At 42.7% G+C, this 22,783-nt stretch overlaps 1 protein-coding gene across 1 annotated transcript in view; it reads right to left on the bottom strand.

The window, feature by feature from the left end:
- Positions 1–632: 632 nt before the first annotated feature.
- Positions 633–22,783, bottom strand: part of LOC107382309 (ATP-sensitive inward rectifier potassium channel 12) — a 40,985-nt gene continuing 18,834 nt past the window's right edge. Inside the window, exons 2-3 of the mRNA XM_015954416.3 lie at positions 22,116–22,293; positions 633–2,391 (exon numbers count right to left, since the gene is read on the bottom strand). Of these exons, the coding sequence (XP_015809902.3) occupies positions 762–2,391; positions 22,116–22,207 (1,722 nt within the window). The 5' untranslated portion in view covers positions 22,208–22,293 and the 3' untranslated portion in view covers positions 633–761. The remainder of the gene's footprint in view (positions 2,392–22,115; positions 22,294–22,783) is intronic.

Raw genomic sequence — 22,783 nt, 5'->3', positions numbered from 1 at the left:
CATAGTAGTCAGCCTGAGGAGAAAGTGGCAGAAGATGGCAGGATTTGGAGTCTTTGCTTAGCAACACTGATGTTTTATCTCCACAAATAACACAAGCCTGGAGGAGTTCTGCTGTGAGGTGAAGTTGCTAATGTTAACAGTTAGCTTCTACTAGTCGAGATGTCCTCTGCTGTTTCCTGGACACTAAACCAACGACAGCTTTCCCCGTCATGAGTCAAGATGGGTGAGTCCATGAATATTAGGTGACAGAGTGATGTAGATCTGTCAGGCTTTTCTAATCCCAGAGTTTCACCGTCCATTTTCTATCAGACGTTAATGCAGGAGATAGGTGTAGGAGACTATTTTCATGTTCAGCCTGCATGAAACACTCAGAGTGACTGACTATAACCAGAAATAATCATTCAAAATACAGCGTTCAGTAAACCTACTCTTTAAGACTTTTATTGTGAAGGATTAGAGGAAGTGGATTCTGGTTTAATCGCCTCTACTTGTTATTTTTAGATAGAGTCTTCAGTTAAAAAAGGCAATTCCTAATGTAAATAACATAATTTTGGCTATTTTGTAAGTAAAATTTAGATTTTCTTCTGCGTGGCTCTAACACACCGTCATAGTTTGTGACCTGAAACCAAAGTAATTAGGATTAGCAACAACCCTCACGCCCACACAGGTTAAACCGAGTCCTCCATCTTTTAAAACCCAGTTCAGAGCTTTGGTTGGATGCAAAGAGCGAAAACAAAGTGAAGGAGCATCAAATTCACGGATCAAACTCCTGATTCTCTGCTGATGTATAAAGGAAGGCTGGGCTGTAGTCTGTCAAGGCTGATCTGGTTCTCAGTGTCCAGAACACACAACATCTCCACCGTCTGCTCCTTCACAAACGCCCCCTTGAAATCTAAATGAATGTCATCTCTCATTTTCGCCTCCCTTTTAGTTCCTACGTTTAGCCTCTCCAGCTCCTCTTTTGCACCCTCGTCATCGTCTCCGCAGCACAGAGCTACCTCGTTCTCGTAGCAGAAAGCGCTGGGGGAGTGAGAGCCCTGAAGGCGCCTCGCTGCTCTCGGAGCAAACAGCGATGGAGACTGGGAGTAACTGGAACTGGAGGACGACGTTTGGCCTTTTCTCTGGCTCAGTTCCCTGGCACTGCAGTGAGGTGTAGATGGCACTTCATAAGTCTTATGGAAGCGGGAATAGTCCACATGATAGCGGTCGCCCTTCTCAAACACAACAGGCTCAAAGCGGTGACCCCAGAGGATCTCCCTGGCCAAGTAGGAGCTGCGGGCCTGAGTGGTCATCGCCGTGGCCTCCACCATTCCCTCCAGAATGACCACGATCTCAAAGTCTTCCTTCTGCACGTCACTGCGGCTCAGGTTGTACAGAGGACTGGATTTGTTGATCTCATGGACAACCACCAGAGGCGAAACCAGAAACAAGCGATCCAATCCGTCGTCATAGCCAACATCGATGTCCGTTTGCTCTAACGGCAGGTACTCCCCCTCCACTGTCACATGAGGCTTAATGAGTTGAGCGCGCACGTGGGCCTCAACGATGTGGCTCTTGCGCATGTTCCCTAGTCGCCACATGAGGCAGAGCTTACCGTCCCGTAGAGCGATGACGGCATTGTGAGAGAACAGCAGGGTCTGGGCCCTCTTTTTGGGCCGAACCATCTTTGCCATGATGGTGCCGATCATGAAAGAGTCAATTATGCAGCCGACGATGGACTGCAACACCACAGTCACAACGGCGATTGGGCACTCCTCAGTGACGCACCGGAAACCGTATCCAATAGTGGTCTGGGTCTCTATGGAGAAGAGGAATGCCCCGATGAAACCCTGAACGTGGAGGATGCATGGCCGCCACTCCTCTTTCCCCTCCTCTGTGGTAGCCCAAGAATCCCTGTCCTTCACAGGAATGTATTGGTTAAAGTCTCCATGAGCGAGGGCCACTCCCCAGAAGACTAGTCCAAACAGCAGCCATGACAGCAGGAAGGTGGTGGTGAAGATGAGCAACAAGTAACGCCAGCGGATGTCCACACAGGTTGTGAATATGTCAGCTAGGTATCTCCGTGGTTTGTCCTCCATGTTGTTGAAAACCACATTACACTGGCCGTTCTTCTTCACGAAGCGAGTGCGCAAGCGCCTGGTTTCCAGGTCCAGGCGGCACGAAGGGGAAGAGCGGCAGCTGCTATGATGGATGGGTTCATTTGTCAGCCTCAAAGGCAAAGCTCCACGCCCTTCTTCACTTCCTGGACACTGCCCGCCTGCTCCTCCTCCTCCTTCCTCACCTAGCATGCAGGCGCCTGACGGTTTCTGCAGTGTCAGAGGACTTTGGCTATTGTGAAGGCCCAAGCTGGAGATCTTCAGGACATCTTCTTCGGTGGAAACGATGCTGTATCTGAAAAGAAGGAAAGACAGAGGCAAATAGAGGATTTGAGGATTTGATATCATATTTAATCTACAACACCTGGGTTTTTCATTAGTTACTGATGTGGTTGATTTATGATGTAAATAACTGCATCAAAAATAAAATAATAATAAAAAGTATTTAAAAACATATTTCTAAGCTCTGAATATCTTATTAAACACAGCCAAAAAAAAATAAAATAAAATAACTATTAATATTAGAGACTGAAAATTTTTTGCGGTTTAGGTTTAAGATTTTACATCACACACGAAGCGCTTTCTCCAGTTTAATTCTTGACATTTTCAGTACCTTACAGAATGAGTAGTTTCAGGGCTCTGTCTAAAACAAGCTGTTGTTGGCCACGCCCACCCATCCCCTGATTGGCTGCTATGAAGTGTGCAGCTCAGAAATCGGGGGTGGGGGGTGGGGCTCAGAGTAGAGCTGTTGTTCGTCTAGTGTCAACAGGTGTGTGTGTGTGTGTGTGTGTGTGTTTGTGGTGGGGTGCTCTAAGCTAATTTCCATTGTTGTGACATCACAATGAGGATCATTAAAATGGCTCATAGAAGTAAAGTTTATTTTTTCATGTTTGGAATGTTTTTGGGCAGTAGAACTTACATGGCAGCTCAAAAGTGGCCTGTATTTGCCTTCTGAGGATTCTACAAACCCCCCCGGCACTTCTCCACGATCAGTCATCCACCCATTCACACACTGGTCATGAGCTACGATGTAGCCACAGCTGCCCTGGGGCACACCAAACACAGGCGCCACCGATCCCTCCGACCACCACCATCAGGCAAGGTGGGTTAAGTGTCTTGTCCAAGGACACAACAGCAGCATTCTCTGGTGGGAGCCGGGATCTAACCTACAACCTTCTGATTACTGGACAACCCGCTCTACCTCCTGAGCTGCTGTCCCAAAAAGTGAGTTTTGCATACATCCCCTTTGGATAAATTCAACGTTGGCCCAGCGAAGAAAAATAAAGCTTATTTTAGAGATTTCTCTGTGTCAACACATGATGATTAAGCGGTGGGTGATTAACAGGCTTCTGCGGAGTTACTGAATCGGGTGAGTTGAGCAGGGAAACAACTAAAACGTGCTGGATAGGGACCCTAGAGAACCAGGGTTGGAAACCCCGACATAATCCAATGGCAATCAAAGCAAGATTGCAGAGAAATATGTAATGTTTATGTTATAACATTTAATGTCAACACCAGATGTTTTTGTTCTTTTACAGAAATGTGCTCTGTAGATGATGAACCACAGTTTCATATTCACTCTGCTTTACTTAGAAATGTGCAAAGTGGTCTGAACAGACCGAAATAGTTAGCTACTGTTGCTAAGCAACAATTTGACCAACTGTGTTAAAGTTTGAGTTTGGCAATGAGTGAGAAAGGCACTTGTGTGCAGCCTCCTAAAAGACGGTTCTTCATGAGGAGATTATCATCAACATCATCACCTTTATTTATAAAAGCACTTTACAGACATATATTATGTCACCAAGGTGCTGAACAAGACTAAACTAAAAAAGATAAAAACAAAGAATATATAGGAAACCAAATTAAAAAAAAAAACAGCAAAATACAAAACAACATCAGTTATCACACAGATTTAAAAGCCAGATTATAATAATGGGTCTTCAGCGCCTTCTTAAAAACCTCTACTGACGTGGAGAGTCGCACAGATAATGGAAGATCATTCCATAATTTTGGGCCTGCTACTGAAAAAGCCCCATCTCCTCTTGTTTTGAGCCTAGTTGCGGGGACTAGAAGCATATGGTGACTCTCTGAGCGGAACGAATGACTAGGTATGTATGGGTATAACAAGTCAGATAAATATTCTGGTGCCATCTCGTTCAGTGCCTTAAAAACCAATGAAAGATTTTTAAAACGCACTCTAAAAGCGACCGGTAACCAGTGCAGATCTGCCAGGATGGGTGTCACATGATCATATTTCCTTTTCCCTTCTAGGAATTTTGCCGCGGCGTTTTGCACAAGCTGCAAACGAGCTACTGTACTCTGTCTCACCCCAATTAAAGGAGACATAACATGCTTTTAAGTTATTCCTTTTTACATCTAAATCCTTCAGTTGGGGTCTAAATACAGTGGAACTGCAGTTCTTTGGTCTGATTTCCTCATTATTGTTGCTCTACAGACCCTCATCTACCCCTGTTCTGAGGAGAGTCTTGAGAACGAGCCGTTTTTGGGTACTGTCTCTTTAAACTGGAGGAGGAGCTGTAAACTCCGCCCCCCCTCCATAGTGCAGTCCTGTACTCTCCTCCCCCAGTCGGACTTTGTAGTTCTATAGAGAAATCATTATTTAGCATAGCAGATTTAGCATAGCATATTAGCATTTTTAAAACATGTGGGGAGGGTAGTTCATCAAGCTGTTTCAAGGCTGCTAACTCTCTCATGCATTTGTCTGTAGTCACTCACACACACCCGTCACGGCCGACGGAGGGACAAGTGAGCAGGCACGTGCGCGCGCGCGCACACACACACACACACACACACAAGGAATGCTGCTTGCTTATTTATTTCTATAAAAAATGTTTTAAAAAATGATACAGCTCATTAAAACACCATTAAAAGAATACATTTTATTAAGATCTCTATCTATATATATACATACATATAATTATAAATAATTTTATAAGTAGTCTTATTTAATATTGAGTGTCTTAATGGCTGAAAATGGATAAAAAGCAGTTACATTTTAATTTAAAGATTTGAGATTCGAGTCAAAAATAAAGAACATTCCTCCAAATGTTCTTTAATGTGATCATTATAATTCTAATGCTTACAACTTTGTTTTTATTGTCTGCAATGCGTAGCCTATCTTTATTAAATGTGTTTAGCTGTAAAGTGGTAATTCTCTCTAATGTGTACAGAGAGGTGGACATCAGTGCTGCAGTGAAATTCCCAAGATCAGTCTGCTTTGCTAACAAATATAGTTAAATCTTACCTGCATTCTAAATAAATACCGTTAGGTGAAAACATCAGTAGGCATTGAGTTATTGATACAATCCCTAACAGCCAGAATGGAAGAAGAGCATGCTGGGTCATCCTGGACCTGAGCCTGTTCTGTGTATTTACCTACAGGATGCAATAAATGTCTACAAGGCTGAGTTTGGACCATTACATCTAAAAGAAAACATACAATCAGTGATTTTTTTTAATTGTTTACATTAATATACAAATTTTCTAAGTATTAACCTCACAGCAAATAAGTAGAACAATATAATAAACAGGCTTTAGTAGTTAAACAGGCGTTGTGCACACAGGTGCTTTGTGTCTCGGTGCTGGTGGTGTCTAGGTCTCAGAGTTCCTGTCCTCCTGCCGTCTTCTGTTGTCCTCAGGATACGGATTGATGTTTCCTGATGATGAGGGAGGGGCAGTATGTGGGCTTCAAACTGGTCCTGGATAACAGTGGGAGACCTCCGTTGTCTGAATACTGAGACCAGAGGGTTGGTGAGATGCAGATCTTCTCTACCTCATCTAGAAATGGAGTTGGTTCAGGGAAAACTTTTCCAAAGACCAGTTCCATGATGTCATCGTCATATTCTGCAATGATAGACAATAACTTTAATGACATATTTTGTTTACAAGCAGCTTTAGGAAAGTTGTTTCTTTAGCTTTCATGTTTATAGTCACGTTTGTGTTTGTTCACAAGTTCACTTTGCTGCAGTGACTTCATATTCTTACAAATGTAATAAAATAGTGACACTAAAATTATACAAATGATTCCTTATGAAAGGAAGCTCATTAGAGAGCAGTGCAGACAGACTTACTACTCTATTAAATCCACTGTGTTGATGCACTTTAATGACTTTGTCACGCTGCATTTTAGCTGATATGGGACTTTATTTCCTGGATGCTAAGATTACATCACACTCACGTAGAATAACACACAGGCTCTCTGCTGTTACAATCAGTGGGAGGTGAGCATCTGGTGTAAAAGAAGGCGTTTATCAGAAATCACGTTTTATTCCACGAAAATCAGCCAAATCCACATTGATCTGGGTGCTAACTTTACTAGCATACTGTGCTAGCGATAGCAAGCCGGATGCTAACGCTTTAGTGCTGCTAATGCCCGTAAATCTAAAGTAAAGTTTGTCGACATTTTAGAGTGATATGAAGCTTACCGCTCTGCTGCTGTGTCCCGGTGCTGCCACATTCAGATAAAAATGACTCCTTTTAGATAGATGAAGCCCTCAGTACTTACGAGCCTGGAGATACGAACCACGCGCGCGCGCGCGCGCACACACACACAAACACAAACACAAACACACTACTTTTTCTTCTGTGTTTTTTTTAGCAGTAGTGTCATCAGCTCCTGGGTTTAAATACTGCCACACCACCCTTCCTTAAAACGAGGAACAGTTTTGAGCTGTGTGTGGCTAAAATAACCAGACATTCTGCATTTTTCCAATAGGACTACAAAAAATCTTAGCGAGAAGAAAAAATGGCGGATTGGCTCTGTGTTTAGCCGAGGGCCATTACCATATTTGGTAGTTATCCTCACTAAATTAATTACTGATGTCATAGATAATGTAAAAACTGAACGGGTGGACAAATATGCCCAAAACTTAATTATTAAATATCTAAATAGCAACTCCAGTGAATAATATAAGCCTTTTTGCTCACTTAGACACTTAAAATGTGAAACACACTGTGTTAATGGATAAAAAAGTGTGTTTTTCATGTTATGTCTCCTTTAAGACATAGTTACAGTAGTCTAAACGAGAGGTGATAAACGCATGCACAACATTCTCGAGGTCCTTTCTAGTTAAAAATGACTTCACTTTGGCCAGGCGTCACTAGTGGTAAAAAGAGGATGATACAACCGCAGCCACATGTGCATCAAAGGTGAAAGCGTTATCTAATGTCACTCCTAAGTTGGCTGCCGAAGAACGTAGGTAGGCATTCATGTCCCTACAATCTAGTTTTGATTGCTCTAAATCACGATGTAACCCAAACAGCACTGCCTCAGTCTTGCTTTCATTCAGATATAAAAAATTGTCCATCAACCATGACTTAACTTCAGTTAGACAGTGCATTACGGTAATAATGGGACAGTCGCTTCTATAATCCAAGGGTAAGTAAAGTTGGCAATCGTCACGATGTCCCCCAGTGGCAAAATGTAAATCAAAAACAATAGAGGTCCTAATATTGAACCCTGTGGGACTCCCCCACCGCAGGTGTGTGAATCCAGAACTAAACCCACCCATCCTTACACTTACAGTCCTGTCCTTCAAATAAGATCTGAACCAGTCTAAGGCCAGACCAGAGATCCCTACATTATATTCCAAACGATGGAGCAACACTTTGTGGTCCACAGTGTCAAACGCGGCTGTAAGGTCCAACAAAACAAGTAGCACAGGATTTCCCCGATCAGTTTCCAACATAATGTCATTTAATACCTTTATCAGTGCCGTTTCCGTACTATGAAAAGCTTTAAAGCCAGACTGAAAAGTTTCTGTAACCCAGAAGCTAGAACCTTAATGAGGTATTAACTAATTGGCTTACTAATATGATCCATCCTCAATTTAGATAAAATATAAAATATAAATTAAGGAAATTAACAATACTAATTAATAGATATCTAATTAACTAATAGATAATTTCATAATGAATTATTGGAAGGGTGAATAACTAAAATAACGAGTTTAATATTAAACATCGGTTAAAACAAGAATCTTGAACATCACTAACAGAAACAGAAGAGGAAAGCTGTATACTATTGGTCCAGGTGGGAATCTGAAATTTCATTGGCTGAGAGAAATAAGTCCCGCCTCCGCGAAATAAAACCGTGCGACGCAGCTGAGCGAGAGGAGAGACAAACGGCTGTGCAGCACGCAGATACAGAAAGCAAAGACTGAGCGGTTAGAGAGAGAGAGAGAGAGAAAAAAAAACAACGGTCGAGGCCGTGAAGAACCCTGATTTGGGTGCCGCATAGATAGAGGGAGAGGCGGACTTGACTCCTTCTAATAAGAGCTAGGAACTTGGAACCAACGCGGTGAGTAAAGAAAAAAGAAGAGAAAAAGCTAACGATGCAACTTAAAAAAAAAAAAGGAAACTTAAATAGCTTATCAAATTAATTCCATTCTTATAGATTTGTGTGGAGACGACAGAGTGAACCAATCCTCTGTAGGAGGGAACCGTTGGAGCGCGTTGGTGAGTGAATGAGATTAAATTCAGTAAATTATTAAATTCAAAAAGCTAATTACAGCAACCGAGGTGACAGCAGTGGGCTGCTAGACGTTAGATCCCAGGAGTTAACATCTCAAACTACCAGTTAACGGTGGTAGGGCATATAGGAGTTAACGGCTCAAACCGCCAGTTAACGGCGGTAGGGCATATGGGATTCCCAGGAGTTAACGGCTCAAACCGCCAGTTAATGGTGGTACGGCCTAGATGTACAAGGTCCTCAGGGGCGTTATAGCTAACGCCATAGAATTAGCCATGCGTCCCTTAACCAAACATTTAATAATAAAAAAATAGATAAATAAAAATAAATAAAAGCTAACTGATTAGGGAGGAATTATTTTACAAAGGTGGACCAAAGGACCAGAATTTATATTTTGTTGAATTTTGTTATAGAACATTTTATTTATTTATTTATTTATTTATTTATTTATTGTGTTACAGATATACAAGGTGTCACAATGCTGTATAGAAACACAACTAAATGTATCCTTGTTGTCATGAATGTATTTCTTGTTGAATAGTGTAGAGTAATAGAATCTAACTGAGCCTATTGAGCTGAACAATTGTTGTCATATGTAATTATATTTCCAGAGCTACTGAGAATTATTTTAATAGACAATCAAATTGATGTTATGTTAGTTGAACTGTGAACCCAAACATGATTGGCTATGCCAATAGAGTGAAGCATTTGTTTAAGTCTGTAAGACTTTATGCTGTGATGTGACGAGAAGGGTCGATGCCAACTCGCTAACAGTCCTGTTGTTTACAGGCTGGGTTTTTTTTTTTCCTTGGGTTTGATCCCGACTCCTATGATCACTCACTTGGAACGAGAACTGGATTTCTTCCTGACGAGGGAGATGGCGAGCCTTAACCACTGAACGAACCAGGACATCTCAAGTAACTGAAGAGCAGACTGCTCTCTTCTGTGAACAATCTCAACGGTGCGGTAGGAAAAAATCGCACCACCGGACTCTGACTTTCACCCCAAGCGTGGGGATTTGACTTGACGCCGGCTGACTTGTGACTCATATGATCAAATCTCATACCGAGCATTTTACTATTGTCGATTGTTTTCATCTGTTTTTGTGTGTTATCTTTATGTGTTATATTTCCCATTATTATTAAAATTTAGTATATAAACCGTTTCATGCTATACCCGTGACTCCAGTCATTCTTAAACAACCTCCAATTCTCCCCGAACCTAATTATTGGCCCATTTGTTTATTTTTTCTTTTAATTATCTTATTGTATCCTGTAATCCGGTTACATAAAACTTGGCGAGCCAGCCAGGAGAATTGTAGAGTTGTTACCTTAGCTAACCATTGACTGACATCATAAGAGTGCCTGGAGGTCACAGTGGTTTGCCATTTTGGCATTATTGGTGCTTTTGAGTGTTTTAAAATGGAAGTTGTGAAAACAGAAAAGGTCAAAGTTTCAAATGCTGTTTTAATCAGTGGGTTAACTGATACAGACCTTGATAACGAAGTCTTTGGGTTTATGGAAGGATTCGGACCAGTTAACAGGCGCATTAAGTTACCAAACTGTGATCAGATTATTGTGGAGTTTCAACATGAAGCCACTGTTAAGGAATTAAAGAAACAATGTTTACCCTATGACAAACCTTGTACTAGGAACCCAGATGTTTTCTTTCATATTCAAGACCTAGCCAGCGCGTACAGTCTAGAAACTAGCACATCTGCCACTGATGCCTATCTGTCAGAGCTCAGGGACATAGCTGCGCGTAGCAATCAATCATTTAAAGACCTTCTAATGGAGGAACTGGCAAAAATTGGGGAATCTTTAGGAAGGGATACCCATGCATCTGAACCAGTCACTGAACCAGAGCCAATGCTCCATAGTGACCAAGTTACATATTCCCTGCCTTTAACACCAGAAGTTAACTATATGAACAACTCAAAGGACAATTGTCCACCTACAGAGACTGGAAAACAAAACCCTTGCATTCCACCAAATCTTTTAAACACACCTGAGGTTCAGCGAGTTATTGTGGAACACATTGTTAAAAGCAGTGAGGTTATCCCTCCGCCTACTTCACAATACAGACTAAAACCGTTCTCAGGGCGAGTTCCACACCCTTCTTTTGAAACTGACTATGATACTTGGCGTAGTAGTGTAGTGTTATGCATAAATGATCCTTCACTCACCAAGTCCCAAATTGTACGAAGAATCGTGGAGAGTCTGTCAGCCCCAGCAGCAAGCATCGTTAAAGCTCTTAGTCCAAAATCCGACCCGGAAACGTACCTTGAACATCTCGATTCAGCTTACGCAGCTGTCGAAGACGGCGACGAGCTCTTTGCTCGCTTCTTAAACACAAACCAGGACAGTGGTGAAAAACCTTCCGATTACTTTCAGAGGTTATACACCTTGTTAAACCTAGTTATTCAGAGGAATGGAATTTCCTCCAGTGACGCCGACCAGCAGCTGCTCAAGCAGTTTTGCAGAGGCTGTTGGGACAGCTCGCTGATTTCAAACCTGCAACTCGAACAAAAGAAAGACAACCCGCCTCATTTTACAGCACTTCTCCTCAAACTGCGCACTGAAGAAGACAAACAGGCTACTAAAGCAGCACGCATGAAACAACACTTAGGGGCACAACGAACTAGATTGTATTCAAATGTGCAAACAACATGCTCTCAGAGTAAAAACACTTGTGAACTGGAAATAGATGATAACTGTGATGACTTACGCAAACAAATCGCTGAGCTCAGGAGCCAAATTGCACAGCTTAAGGTTAACAACACAGATAAAAAGGCAAAGAAAACTCAAAAAGAGTCAAAACCCCGTGTGGGGACTAAAATTCCAGATGAGCCCAAACAGATTCAGCAGATAACAGCAGTGGTGCCCAGACCAAAGCCTGGATACTGTTTTAAGTGCGGAGAAGATGGGCACATAGCTTCTAGCTGTAGCAACGAGCCAAATCCAGCACTAGTTGCAACTAAAAGACTTGCTCTTAGACAGAAGCAGCGCGAGTGGGAGATGTCAAAGCCAATTGCTCAGTCTCCTCCTTTAAACCGGTAGAAGCTCCTATCGTGGGACAGATAGGTGCTAAAGTAGAACCAAGTCCCTCTAAGGAAAGGACAGAGAGACTTTTTTGCAAGCCAGTTCATGCTCATTCAGTGCCAAAACTTCCCAAAAGATTAGTGGGTGGGCGATGCACAGCTACAGTCTCAGTTAACAGTGTTGAATGTAATTGTTTACTGGATTCAGGGTCCCAGGTAACCACCATTGCCAATTCTTTTTACCAAGAACACTTACCTGACCTCTCAATTAAACCCATCAGTAATCTGTTAGAAGTCGAGGGCGCAAACGGTCAAGCAGTTCCTTATTTAGGATACATAGAGATAAGTGTCACATTTCCAAAAGAGCTCGATCAGTCTGGACTTGAGTTACCTACCCTTGCGTTAGTGGTTCCGGATATAAGCTCAAACTCTGATACACCACTACTCATTGGCACAAACACACTCGATCCTTTGTATGAGCAATTGTCTGCCAATAACTTACCTGATTCCAAGGCACTCTCTTATGGGTACCAACACGTGCTAAAAGCCTTAGCAGTCAGAAAAAAACAAAGCAAAGATGGACGAGTTGGTGTGGTGAAGCTTCGAGGGAGAACCCAAGAAGTTCTCCCTGCAAATAAAAAACTGTTACTAGAAGGGTTTATGCAACCCAGCCAAAACAAGCATGAGCCTTATGCACTCATTGAACAACCCACCAATGGTTCTCTACCAGGGGGTATAATTGTAGACTGTTGCCTCATTTCCTTACCTTCACATGGTCCATACAAAGTACCTGTTGTACTAAGAAACGAAACTAACCATGACATCACATTACCCACTAACTGTGTGATCGCTGAGTTAGTTAAAGCCGATCGTGTTATGCCATATCCAGAACCTGACAAAAGTGATCAGAAAGTACTTGCGGCGTGTAGTTCGCAGCAACAGACTTCACCTTCAAACCCTCCTCTCAGTTTTGACTTCGGTACTTCGCCCTTGTCCGAAGAATGGAAAGGGAGGATCACCAACAAACTTAACACTTACTCCGATGTGTTTTCGCACCACGATCTTGATTTTGGTCATACACAACAGATAAGACATCACATCAACTTAAAAGACGAGACCCCATTCAAACAGAAATCTCGGCCGATCCATCCACATGATTATGAAGCCGTGAGAAAACATTTGGAAGCCCTCTTGGAAACCGGTATAATAAGAGAGTCGGAGTCTCCATTTGCCTCACCAATAGTGGTAGTTCGGAAAAAGAATGGTGAGGTACGTCTATGTATAGACTATAGAAAGCTTAATCTGCAAACCATTCGCGACGCATATGCCCTGCCTAACTTGGAGGAGTCCTTTTCTGCTCTCGCTGGATCACAGTGGTTTTCTGTGATGGACCTCAAGTCAGGTTACTATCAAATAGAGATGTGTGAAAAGGATAAACCTAAAACTGCTTTTGTTTGCCCGTTTGGGTTTTATGAATTTAACCGTATGCCACAAGGAATAACAAATGCTCCAAGCACTTTCCAACGGGTTATGGAAAAGTGTATGAAGGACATTAATCTGAAGGAAGTGTTAGTTTTCCTAGACGACTTGATCGTCTTTTCCAACTCCTTGGAAGAACACGAAACCAGACTTTCTCACGTTCTTGAACGGCTTAGAGAATACGGACTCAAGCTATCACCAGATAAGTGTCGTTTTTTCCAGACATCTGTGCGTTATCTTGGACATATAGTATCTCGAGATGGCATAAAAACCGATCCAGATAAGGTGGAAGCACTCAAAACATGGCCGAAGCCTCAGACTTTGAAGGAACTCCAATCTTTCTTAGGATTTACCGGTTATTACCGACGCTTCGTTAAAGATTACTCAAATATTGTCAAGCCACTAACATCTCTCACGGCTGGTTATCCACCCAAACGGAAAAACTTTAAAACACCACCATGTAGATCAAAGTACTTGAACCCCAAAGAACCCTTTGGGAATCGTTGGAGCCAAGACTGTGAGAAGTCCTTTCAAACTATTATTGAAAAACTTACCACTTCGCCAGTTCTTGGCTACGCTGACGCAAAACTCCCATATCTAGTACACACAGATGCTAGTACGACCGGACTCGGTGCAGCGCTATACCAAGTGCAAAACGGTGTCACACAGGTAATCGCTTATGCAAGTCGCGGTTTAAGCTCTAGTGAAACTAGGTACCCTGCGCACAAGTTGGAGTTTCTAGCCTTAAAGTGGGCCATAACAGATAAGTTTCATGACTATTTGTATGGGAACACATTCACTGTCATTACTGATAATAATCCGTTAACTTACCTCTTAACAACGGCAAAACTCGATGCAACGAGCTATCGTTGGCTAGCTGCGTTGTCCACCTATAATTTTGACATCAGATACCGTGCAGGTACACAGAACGTTGACGCGGATGGCCTGTCTAGGAGGCTGCATGATAAACCTGAAGACAACTCAAAATTCACTGAGGAATGCCAACGACTAGATGAGTTCCGATCTCATCTTTTATCCTCTGTCAAAGAAGTCGAGCTTCAACTTCAAGCCGAAGCAGTGAAGGCAACATGCCAAAAGCACATGGTCTTGGATGAGGCTGATTCTCCTTGTGGTTTAGTTCAGTCACTTGCCATGTCTGCAGCGGCCATTCCAGACCTATTCCAGTTGGAAGACAATAGTGACAGTTTCTTTGCTGTGCCCAAGTATAACCATGCTGACATTGTCTCCTTGCAGAGGAAAGATCCAACCATTGGCCGAGTCATTCAGCTGCTTATGACTGACAATAAACCGCCAACTGATACTATTGCAGAACCCCCGGTGGTTCTTAACCTTTTGAGAGAGTGGAAACGGTTTGAGTTTCAAAATGATTTACTGTACCGGAGACGCCAATTAGGACCAGAGACATCATTGCAGTTAGTCTTGCCTGATTCATTACGTTCAACAGTCATGCAAAGCCTACATGATGATATGGGGCATCTTGGGGTTGAACGTACGACAGATCTCATTCGGTCCCGTTTTTACTGGCCAAGAATGGCTAGTGATATCGAAATCAAAGTTAAAACTTGCGAAAGATGTATCCGTCGGAAGGCCCTCCCTGACAAAGCTGCTCCAATGGTGAGTATTACCACCACCAGACCTATGGAGTTAGTTTGCATGGATTTTCTCTCCATAGAACCAGACAGTAAGAACACTAAAGATGTCTTAGTGATTACAGACCATTTTACAAAGTATGCAGTGTCCATCCCAACCAAAGATCAGAAAGCCACCACCGTCGCGAAGAACCTGTGGGAACATTTTTTAGTCCACTACGGGTTTCCTGAGCGTCTTCATAGTGATCAGGGACGGGATTTCGAATCACGTACAATCAAGGAACTTTGTTCTTTACTTGGTATCCGTAAAGTCAGAACGAGCCCTTATCACCCTCGTGGCAACCCCGTTGAACGGTACAATCGTACATTACTCAGCATGTTGGGAACTTTACAAGCCACTGAGAAACATCACTGGCGCGATTTTGTAAAACCACTTACTCACTCGTACAATTGTACAAAAAATGACGTGACGGGATACTCTCCCTACGAGCTAATGTTCGGTAGGCAGCCTCGGTTGCCTATAGATATTGCCTTTGGGTTACCGCATTTGAACAAGCCCTCTATAACTCATTCTCAGTATGTTAAAGAACTGAAGAGTCATCTGGAACAGAGTTATGACATTGTCATAAAAAACTCTCAAAAAACAGCGAGGAAGAACAAAGAACGGTTCGACAGAAACATTCGTGAGTCCACACTAGGTGTGGGAGATCGTGTTTTAGTCCGAAATCTTCGCTTAAGAGAAAAGCATAAATTAGCAGACAAATGGGAGCAAACAGTGTATATAGTTCTCAAACAGATGGAAAACTTGCCAGTATACACTGTAAAACCAGAGAACGGAGAAGGACCCAACAGAACACTCCACAGAGATCTTTTACTGCCTTGTGGTTTTCTCTCTTCATTAGAAAATGAAACAGAACGCGTTACGAAACCTAGCAGACCTCATACAAGACAGAGTTCAGCCTTAGAACCTGACCCAGATGAGCCACTTGACGAAGAGGTAGATGAGTTTTATTACTCTGATCTTCCACAAGTGCTAAACCGACCATCCTATCAAATAGAGGTCACCTTGCCAAATAGGGAACTCATAGCAGATTCAGGACCGGTAAATAATATTCAACAACAAAACACACTATCCTTACACACAGGGGATCGCAAGGAACCAACCTTAGCTGGTAATGAAAATGCTGAATTGTCCTTACTTGACAAAGGCATCAACACCGAAACATTCTTACCTGAAAGAGTGAAAGAAGCAGCAACATACTTACCTGAAAAAACGAAAAAAAACGAAGTATACTTACCTGACGTAGAAACGGGGGATGAAACTAACACAAACCTACCTCAATTGGATGGTGTCCTAAAGTCGCAGCAACGTGATGTAAGTTTTGAACCCATCATACACGATCAGACACATACATCTGAAAAGACCAAAGTCTTAGAGAATAGCTCATCAGCTCTGTCGGAAACAGAGAGCTCACTTCGTCCTGTCTCAGTTGAGAATCAAACCGAAACGGATGAGCATGATACTGTGCAACCAGAGATGTATGTCAGGAGATCTGAACGAAGTAGTCAGCCTCCTCAAAGACTAACTTACTCTCAATTGGGCAATCCACTAGTGACCGTAGTTAGGTCCCTTTTCCAAGGACTTAATAAAGCTTTTATTGACTCTCTTACTCAAGAAGTTGTGTACCCCGTAGAAACAATGCACAGGGACGTGCATGATATTTAATGGGGGAGGATGTAACCCAGAAGCTAGAACCTTAATGAGGTATTAACTAATTGGCTTACTAATATGATCCATCCTCAATTTAGATAAAATATAAAATATAAATTAAGGAAATTAACAATACTAATTAATAGATATCTAATTAACTAATAGATAATTTCATAATGAATTATTGGAAGGGTGAATAACTAAAATAACGAGTTTAATATTAAACATCGGTTAAAACAAGAATCTTGAACATCACTAACAGAAACAGAAGAGGAAAGCTGTATACTATTGGTCCAGGTGGGAATCTGAAATTTCATTGGCTGAGAGAAATAAGTCCCGCCTCCGCGAAATAAAACCGTGCGACGCAGCTGAGCGAGAGGAGAGACAAACGGCTGTGCAGCACGCAGATACAGAAAGCAAAGACTGAGCGGTTAGAGAGAGAGAGAGAGAGAAAAAAAAACAACGGTCGAGGCCGTGAAGAACCCTGATTTGGGTGCCGCATAGATAGAGGGAGAGGCGGACTTGACTCCTTCTAATAAGAGCTAGGAACTTGGAACCAACGCGGTGAGTAAAGAAAAAAGAAGAGAAAAAGCTAACGATGCAACTTAAAAAAAAAAAAGGAAACTTAAATAGCTTATCAAATTAATTCCATTCTTATAGATTTGTGTGGAGACGACAGAGTGAACCAATCCTCTGTAGGAGGGAACCGTTGGAGCGCGTTGGTGAGTGAATGAGATTAAATTCAGTAAATTATTAAATTCAAAAAGCTAATTACAGCAACCGAGGTGACAGCAGTGGGCTGCTAGACGTTAGATCCCAGGAGTTAACATCTCAAACTACCAGTTAACGGTGGTAGGGCATATAGGAGTTAACGGCTCAAACCGCCAGTTAACGGCGGTAGGGCATATGGGATTCCCAGGAGTTAACGGCTCAAACCGCCAGTTAATGGTGGTACGGCCTAGATGTACAAGGTCCTCAGGGGCGTTATAGCTAACGCCATAGAATTAGCCATGCGTCCCTTAACCAAACATTTAATAATAAAAAAATAGATAAATAAAAATAAATAAAAGCTAACTGATTAGGGAGGAATTATTTTACAAAGGTGGACCAAAGGACCAGAATTTATATTTTGTTGAATTTTGTTATAGAACATTTTATTTATTTATTTATTTATTTATTTATTTATTGTGTTACAGATATACAAGGTGTCACAATGCTGTATAGAAACACAACTAAATGTATCCTTGTTGTCATGAATGTATTTCTTGTTGAATAGTGTAGAGTAATAGAATCTAACTGAGCCTATTGAGCTGAACAATTGTTGTCATATGTAATTATATTTCCAGAGCTACTGAGAATTATTTTAATAGACAATCAAATTGATGTTATGTTAGTTGAACTGTGAACCCAAACATGATTGGCTATGCCAATAGAGTGAAGCATTTGTTTAAGTCTGTAAGACTTTATGCTGTGATGTGACGAGAAGGGTCGATGCCAACTCGCTAACAGTCCTGTTGTTTACAGGCTGGGTTTTTTTTTTCCTTGGGTTTGATCCCGACTCCTATGATCACTCACTTGGAACGAGAACTGGATTTCTTCCTGACGAGGGAGATGGCGAGCCTTAACCACTGAACGAACCAGGACATCTCAAGTAACTGAAGAGCAGACTGCTCTCTTCTGTGAACAATCTCAACGGTGCGGTAGGAAAAAATCGCACCACCGGACTCTGACTTTCACCCCAAGCGTGGGGATTTGACTTGACGCCGGCTGACTTGTGACTCATATGATCAAATCTCATACCGAGCATTTTACTATTGTCGATTGTTTTCATCTGTTTTTGTGTGTTATCTTTATGTGTTATATTTCCCATTATTATTAAAATTTAGTATATAAACCGTTTCATGCTATACCCGTGACTCCAGTCATTCTTAAACAACCTCCAATTCTCCCCGAACCTAATTATTGGCCCATTTGTTTATTTTTTCTTTTAATTATCTTATTGTATCCTGTAATCCGGTTACATTTCCTTAATGTTAGACTCTTCTAGGAAATCCATTAACTGAGTATAGACACATTTTTCCAGAATTTTACTCGGAAAAGGGAGCTTCGCAATCGGCTGGTGATTGCAAGGCTGCATAACATCTAACCCCGATCTCTTTAACAGCGGGTTAATAACCGTCTTTTTAAAATCAATTGGGACATAGCCAGAGACCAATAACTTTCAATATTAATGGTGCTATTCCATGAAAGACTTCCTTAAACGTTTGTCCCTTTTCCATTTTCTCTTACATCTCCTGCATTCCCGTCTTGCAGCCTGCGTGAGCTCAGTTGACCATGACTTAGCAGCACGATTTCCCTTCTTTATTCGAAGAGGTGCAATAGTGTCCAGAATGCCCTTACTAATATAGTTAAAACAGCTTAGCAGGCCATCCAGACTTCTCTCATCAGATAAATGAAGCACAGCTTCACTGAATAAAAATAAAAATTGTCCTGAAGTAGCTGAATTCACAGAGCGAGAAAGTGTAACTGGAGGAACAGATTTCAGCATACTCTCACCCATGTTAGTATCAAATAATGCCGGCTTAGGGTCAGAAAAGACTGCATCATGAACACAAAGGTTAGACACGGTACATCCAAATGACAAAACAAAGTCCAATGTGTGACCACATACCTGAGTGGCCCCCTTAACATTTTGAATAAAGTTAAAAGAGTTCATGAGATTAATAAAATCTGTGACCAGCGGTTTTCCAGGACAACAAACATGAATATTAAAATCTCCCATTAGCAGAATTTGATCATAATGAGATGCACAATTAGCCAAAAATTCACTGAACTCAGATAAGAAATCCTTACTGTATTTTGGGGGTTGGTAGACCACCTCGCAGAGGAGTGGCTGTTGATGGTGACCAAGTTCAAACAAACACAGTTCAAAACTGCTGTTAGAGGACCATGGGATAAGTCTTTTAATCTTGACATTAGCTTTGTATACAACTACTAGGCCCCCTCCATGCCTTTTAGCCCTCGGAACATTGATAGAAACACAGTCAGCCGGAACTAGTTCATTGAGGGCAAAGGACTCACCAGGAGTAATCCATGGCACCGTTACACAAAGAATATCCAGACCATGTGTAACAAAAAAATCATTTAAAATGAACGTCTTGCTAGCCACTGACCTAGCATTGACCAGGCCCCACCTCATACAAGATGACGCATTAGCTCCAATGATAGTTGGAGCTCTATTCACTGGTTGAAGATTCAGCAAGTTGATTCCTCTTTGATCAAACTGCTGGGAAGAAGGGGGACGACCACAGCATTCACCTGGACAGCCGGCAACAGGGATGAGCCACGAGCCAACCAGATCCAGTACTCGCCATGGCACCACAAATTTTGTAGCTGCCCACAGGATCGTACGAGAACCACCAGTAAAGACATTCTTCAAGGCTTTCCACCTGACAAGTCGTCCCCCACGAGAACCCCGTTTCCTACGTTTCCTCCTCCAGCACGGCGGTAACCACTTAGCTTCCCAACATGCCGTCAGTCCATCCAGGTAAGGGGGAGAATTATTCCTGAACTCTTCAGCCGTAGACGGTAAAAATCCAGCAGAAGAACAGATTTTGAATAAGGTCTGGCGATCATACACAATTCTGGGTTGGGCATCATGCAAAACACAAGCTAAAATTTGCAAAAACACAAAAAAATACAGAAGCTGACAGACGGCAAGCCAGTAACACTGGCGCCATCTTGGTAGTTAATCAATTTTAACCATCGGTGTCTTAGGAAATCTGGTTGTTATTACAAGAGGGTCAGAAAAGGACATGTGAGAAGCTTGGACCAATCTTTACTTCAGTGCATGGTTAAAAGACGGAAAAGTGTAAAAAAAAAACATCAGTCACTAAAAAATGTATTTCACTTACTGATGTGGCACAAAGAAAGGTGTGAAGCTATCAGGAGTAATCCAGTTTCTGCAGATCTACTTAAATTAACCTAAAGTCGACTGAATCCATCCGTTTAATAAAAAATTCAGCTGATAAAATGAAAGTCTCATATTGAGAAACGACGACATTATTAAGGTTTTGATCTCATCTTAGCAATAATCATATCTGTTAGCACTCATCATAAATGAGTGAATGAATAAAGGACTTTAGCTACAATGCCACCTAATGAAACTTTATTTCAACATTGTTAAAATTTGACTGAATAGATATTTGGCCGCCTGGAATGGGAATGGTATGTCAAGCCTGTTTGACACAGAATGCCGTCCGGCTTCCGAAGGTGGTCCGGTTTCTGGAGGCGGTCCAGTCTCTGGAGGTGGTCCGGCTTCTGGAGGTAGTCCGGTTTCTGGAGGCGGTCCAGTCTCTGGAGGTGGTCCAGTTTCTGGAGGTGGTCCAGTCTCTGGAGGTGGTCCAGTCTCTGGAGGTGGTCCAGTTTCTGGAGGTGGTCCAGTCTCTGGAGGTGGTCCGGTTTCCGGAGGTGGTCCAGTCTCTGGAGGTGGTCCAGTTTCCGGCCGTGGTCCGACTTCTGGAGGTGGTCCGGTTTCTGGAGGTGGTCCAGTCTCTGGAGGTGGTCCGGTTTCCGGACGTGGTCCGGCTTCTGGAGGTGGTCCAGTCTCTGGAGATGGTCCGGTTTCTGGAGGTGGTCCAGTTTCCGGCCGTGGTCCGACTTCTGGAGGTGGTCCAGTCTCTGGAGGTGGTCCGGTTTCGGGACGTGGTCCGGCTTCTGGAGGTGGTCCAGTCCCTGGAGGTGGTCCAGTTTCTGGAGGTGGTCCGGCTTCCGGACGGCATCCAGACCGACTGTGATTCACACTGAAAGTGGTTCATGTAATATCAGACCCTGTGAACTGATATCATCAACAATAAAACAAAAGATGGCAAAAATATGTGGCTCGAGTTTTGTTTTGAAATAAGCCGGATGTACCTCGCGTTCACGTCTCATTTCCTGTCTGGCTCATGTCATTTCTTTAACTTCAAGATGATCCGCAAGCAGAGTAAGGAGAAAATAGACACCGTCCAGAAATTTTCCAGAGTTCCACATCCATGATCCACACCGTAGTTGGTGAGAATGCTCTGACTAGACTTAATGACTTTTGATCTGTGAGGAAGCCGTACGGAAACCGGACCACATCTGTTCTGCGCTCCGAGTGAAAGAGGCTCCAGGCTGAAGATCGGGGCCACCAACCTGGTGCCCCCAGGAACTATATAAGATGGTGTTTTATCTAAATAGCACCAAGTCTACAATAAACAAAACATCTGCAGCCCTCTTTTAATCACTAATGACTGAATATAGATTAAAAACTACAACATTCTTTTAAAAACAATCAGTTATGTTTATTATACATGAAGTCGAGTTTAACTCTGATCTATTCCAGTTCAAAGGTCAGTTTTGCATCTTCGTATGGCTCAGTAGCTCTCAGGTTGGTGAACCCTGCTGTAGATGTTTGTGTAATGAAGACTTTCTGATAAAAACAAATCCAGTGATTAATGACTTGAACAGACAAAAATGTAAGCTCCACTTTTTAAGGTGGATGTGTCAGACGTGGTTTATTCGCCACAGCCCCAACATCAGTCATTGGAGTCTAAGCTTGAGTTTAATTTGTATAAAATTTTTGGTATGTGCTAAACTATTGAGTCGGGCTTTGTGAATGCTGGCTGATCTGTGTTTACTAACAGACACCTGACCCCCACATCCGTACCTGTTGACCCGCACCGCTCCCATGGCACCGGTGATCACCAGGCTGTGTCTGCGTGGGCAGTAATGAAGGTCGGGGCGGGCGGTTCCAACCATTAACGTACTGGTGCTGGACGGCGCCCAGGAGGAGCTCAGGTCGCTCTACCATCCGTCATCAGGACTGACTTCCTGTCATACATTTTCTGTGGAAGGACGAGACGCCGAGGACATTTCTTTAAATTACCAGAATAATAAATGACAACTCATTCTGAGAGCTTCATAAAGGTGCAGTGGACACAACAGCAGCGGCTTAAATAAGGAAAACAAGACACTACAAAGTAAAATGCCCTCTCTGACAAGAACATGTTTGCATTGACACATGAAATTCATTCACACACTGATGATCAGATCAGATGTAATGTGGGGAGTCTGCATCTCATCCAAAAACTCCTTGTCCCATAGAGGGACTGGAGACTGATCTTCATTTGATGACTCATGCCAGGAGATGCAGCATGCCAGCCGGCTGATGGGGCAAGTGATTTTTGCGGCCCCCAGGCCACCAGGGGGCCACCAGGGGGTTGACAAACTTACCCCCAAATTCCACTACCTCCGCTCCGCCCCCGCCCTCCGCAGCCGCTCGCTTCCGAACTCAATTTTTACTGGTACCCGCTCTACAACGGCTCCGCTCCGGTG

Source organism: Nothobranchius furzeri, chromosome 7 (assembly GCF_043380555.1).
Source record: "Nothobranchius furzeri strain GRZ-AD chromosome 7, NfurGRZ-RIMD1, whole genome shotgun sequence".
Classification (NCBI taxonomy): domain Eukaryota; kingdom Metazoa; phylum Chordata; class Actinopteri; order Cyprinodontiformes; family Nothobranchiidae; genus Nothobranchius; species Nothobranchius furzeri.
This window is presented reverse-complemented; position numbering and strand designations above follow the sequence as displayed.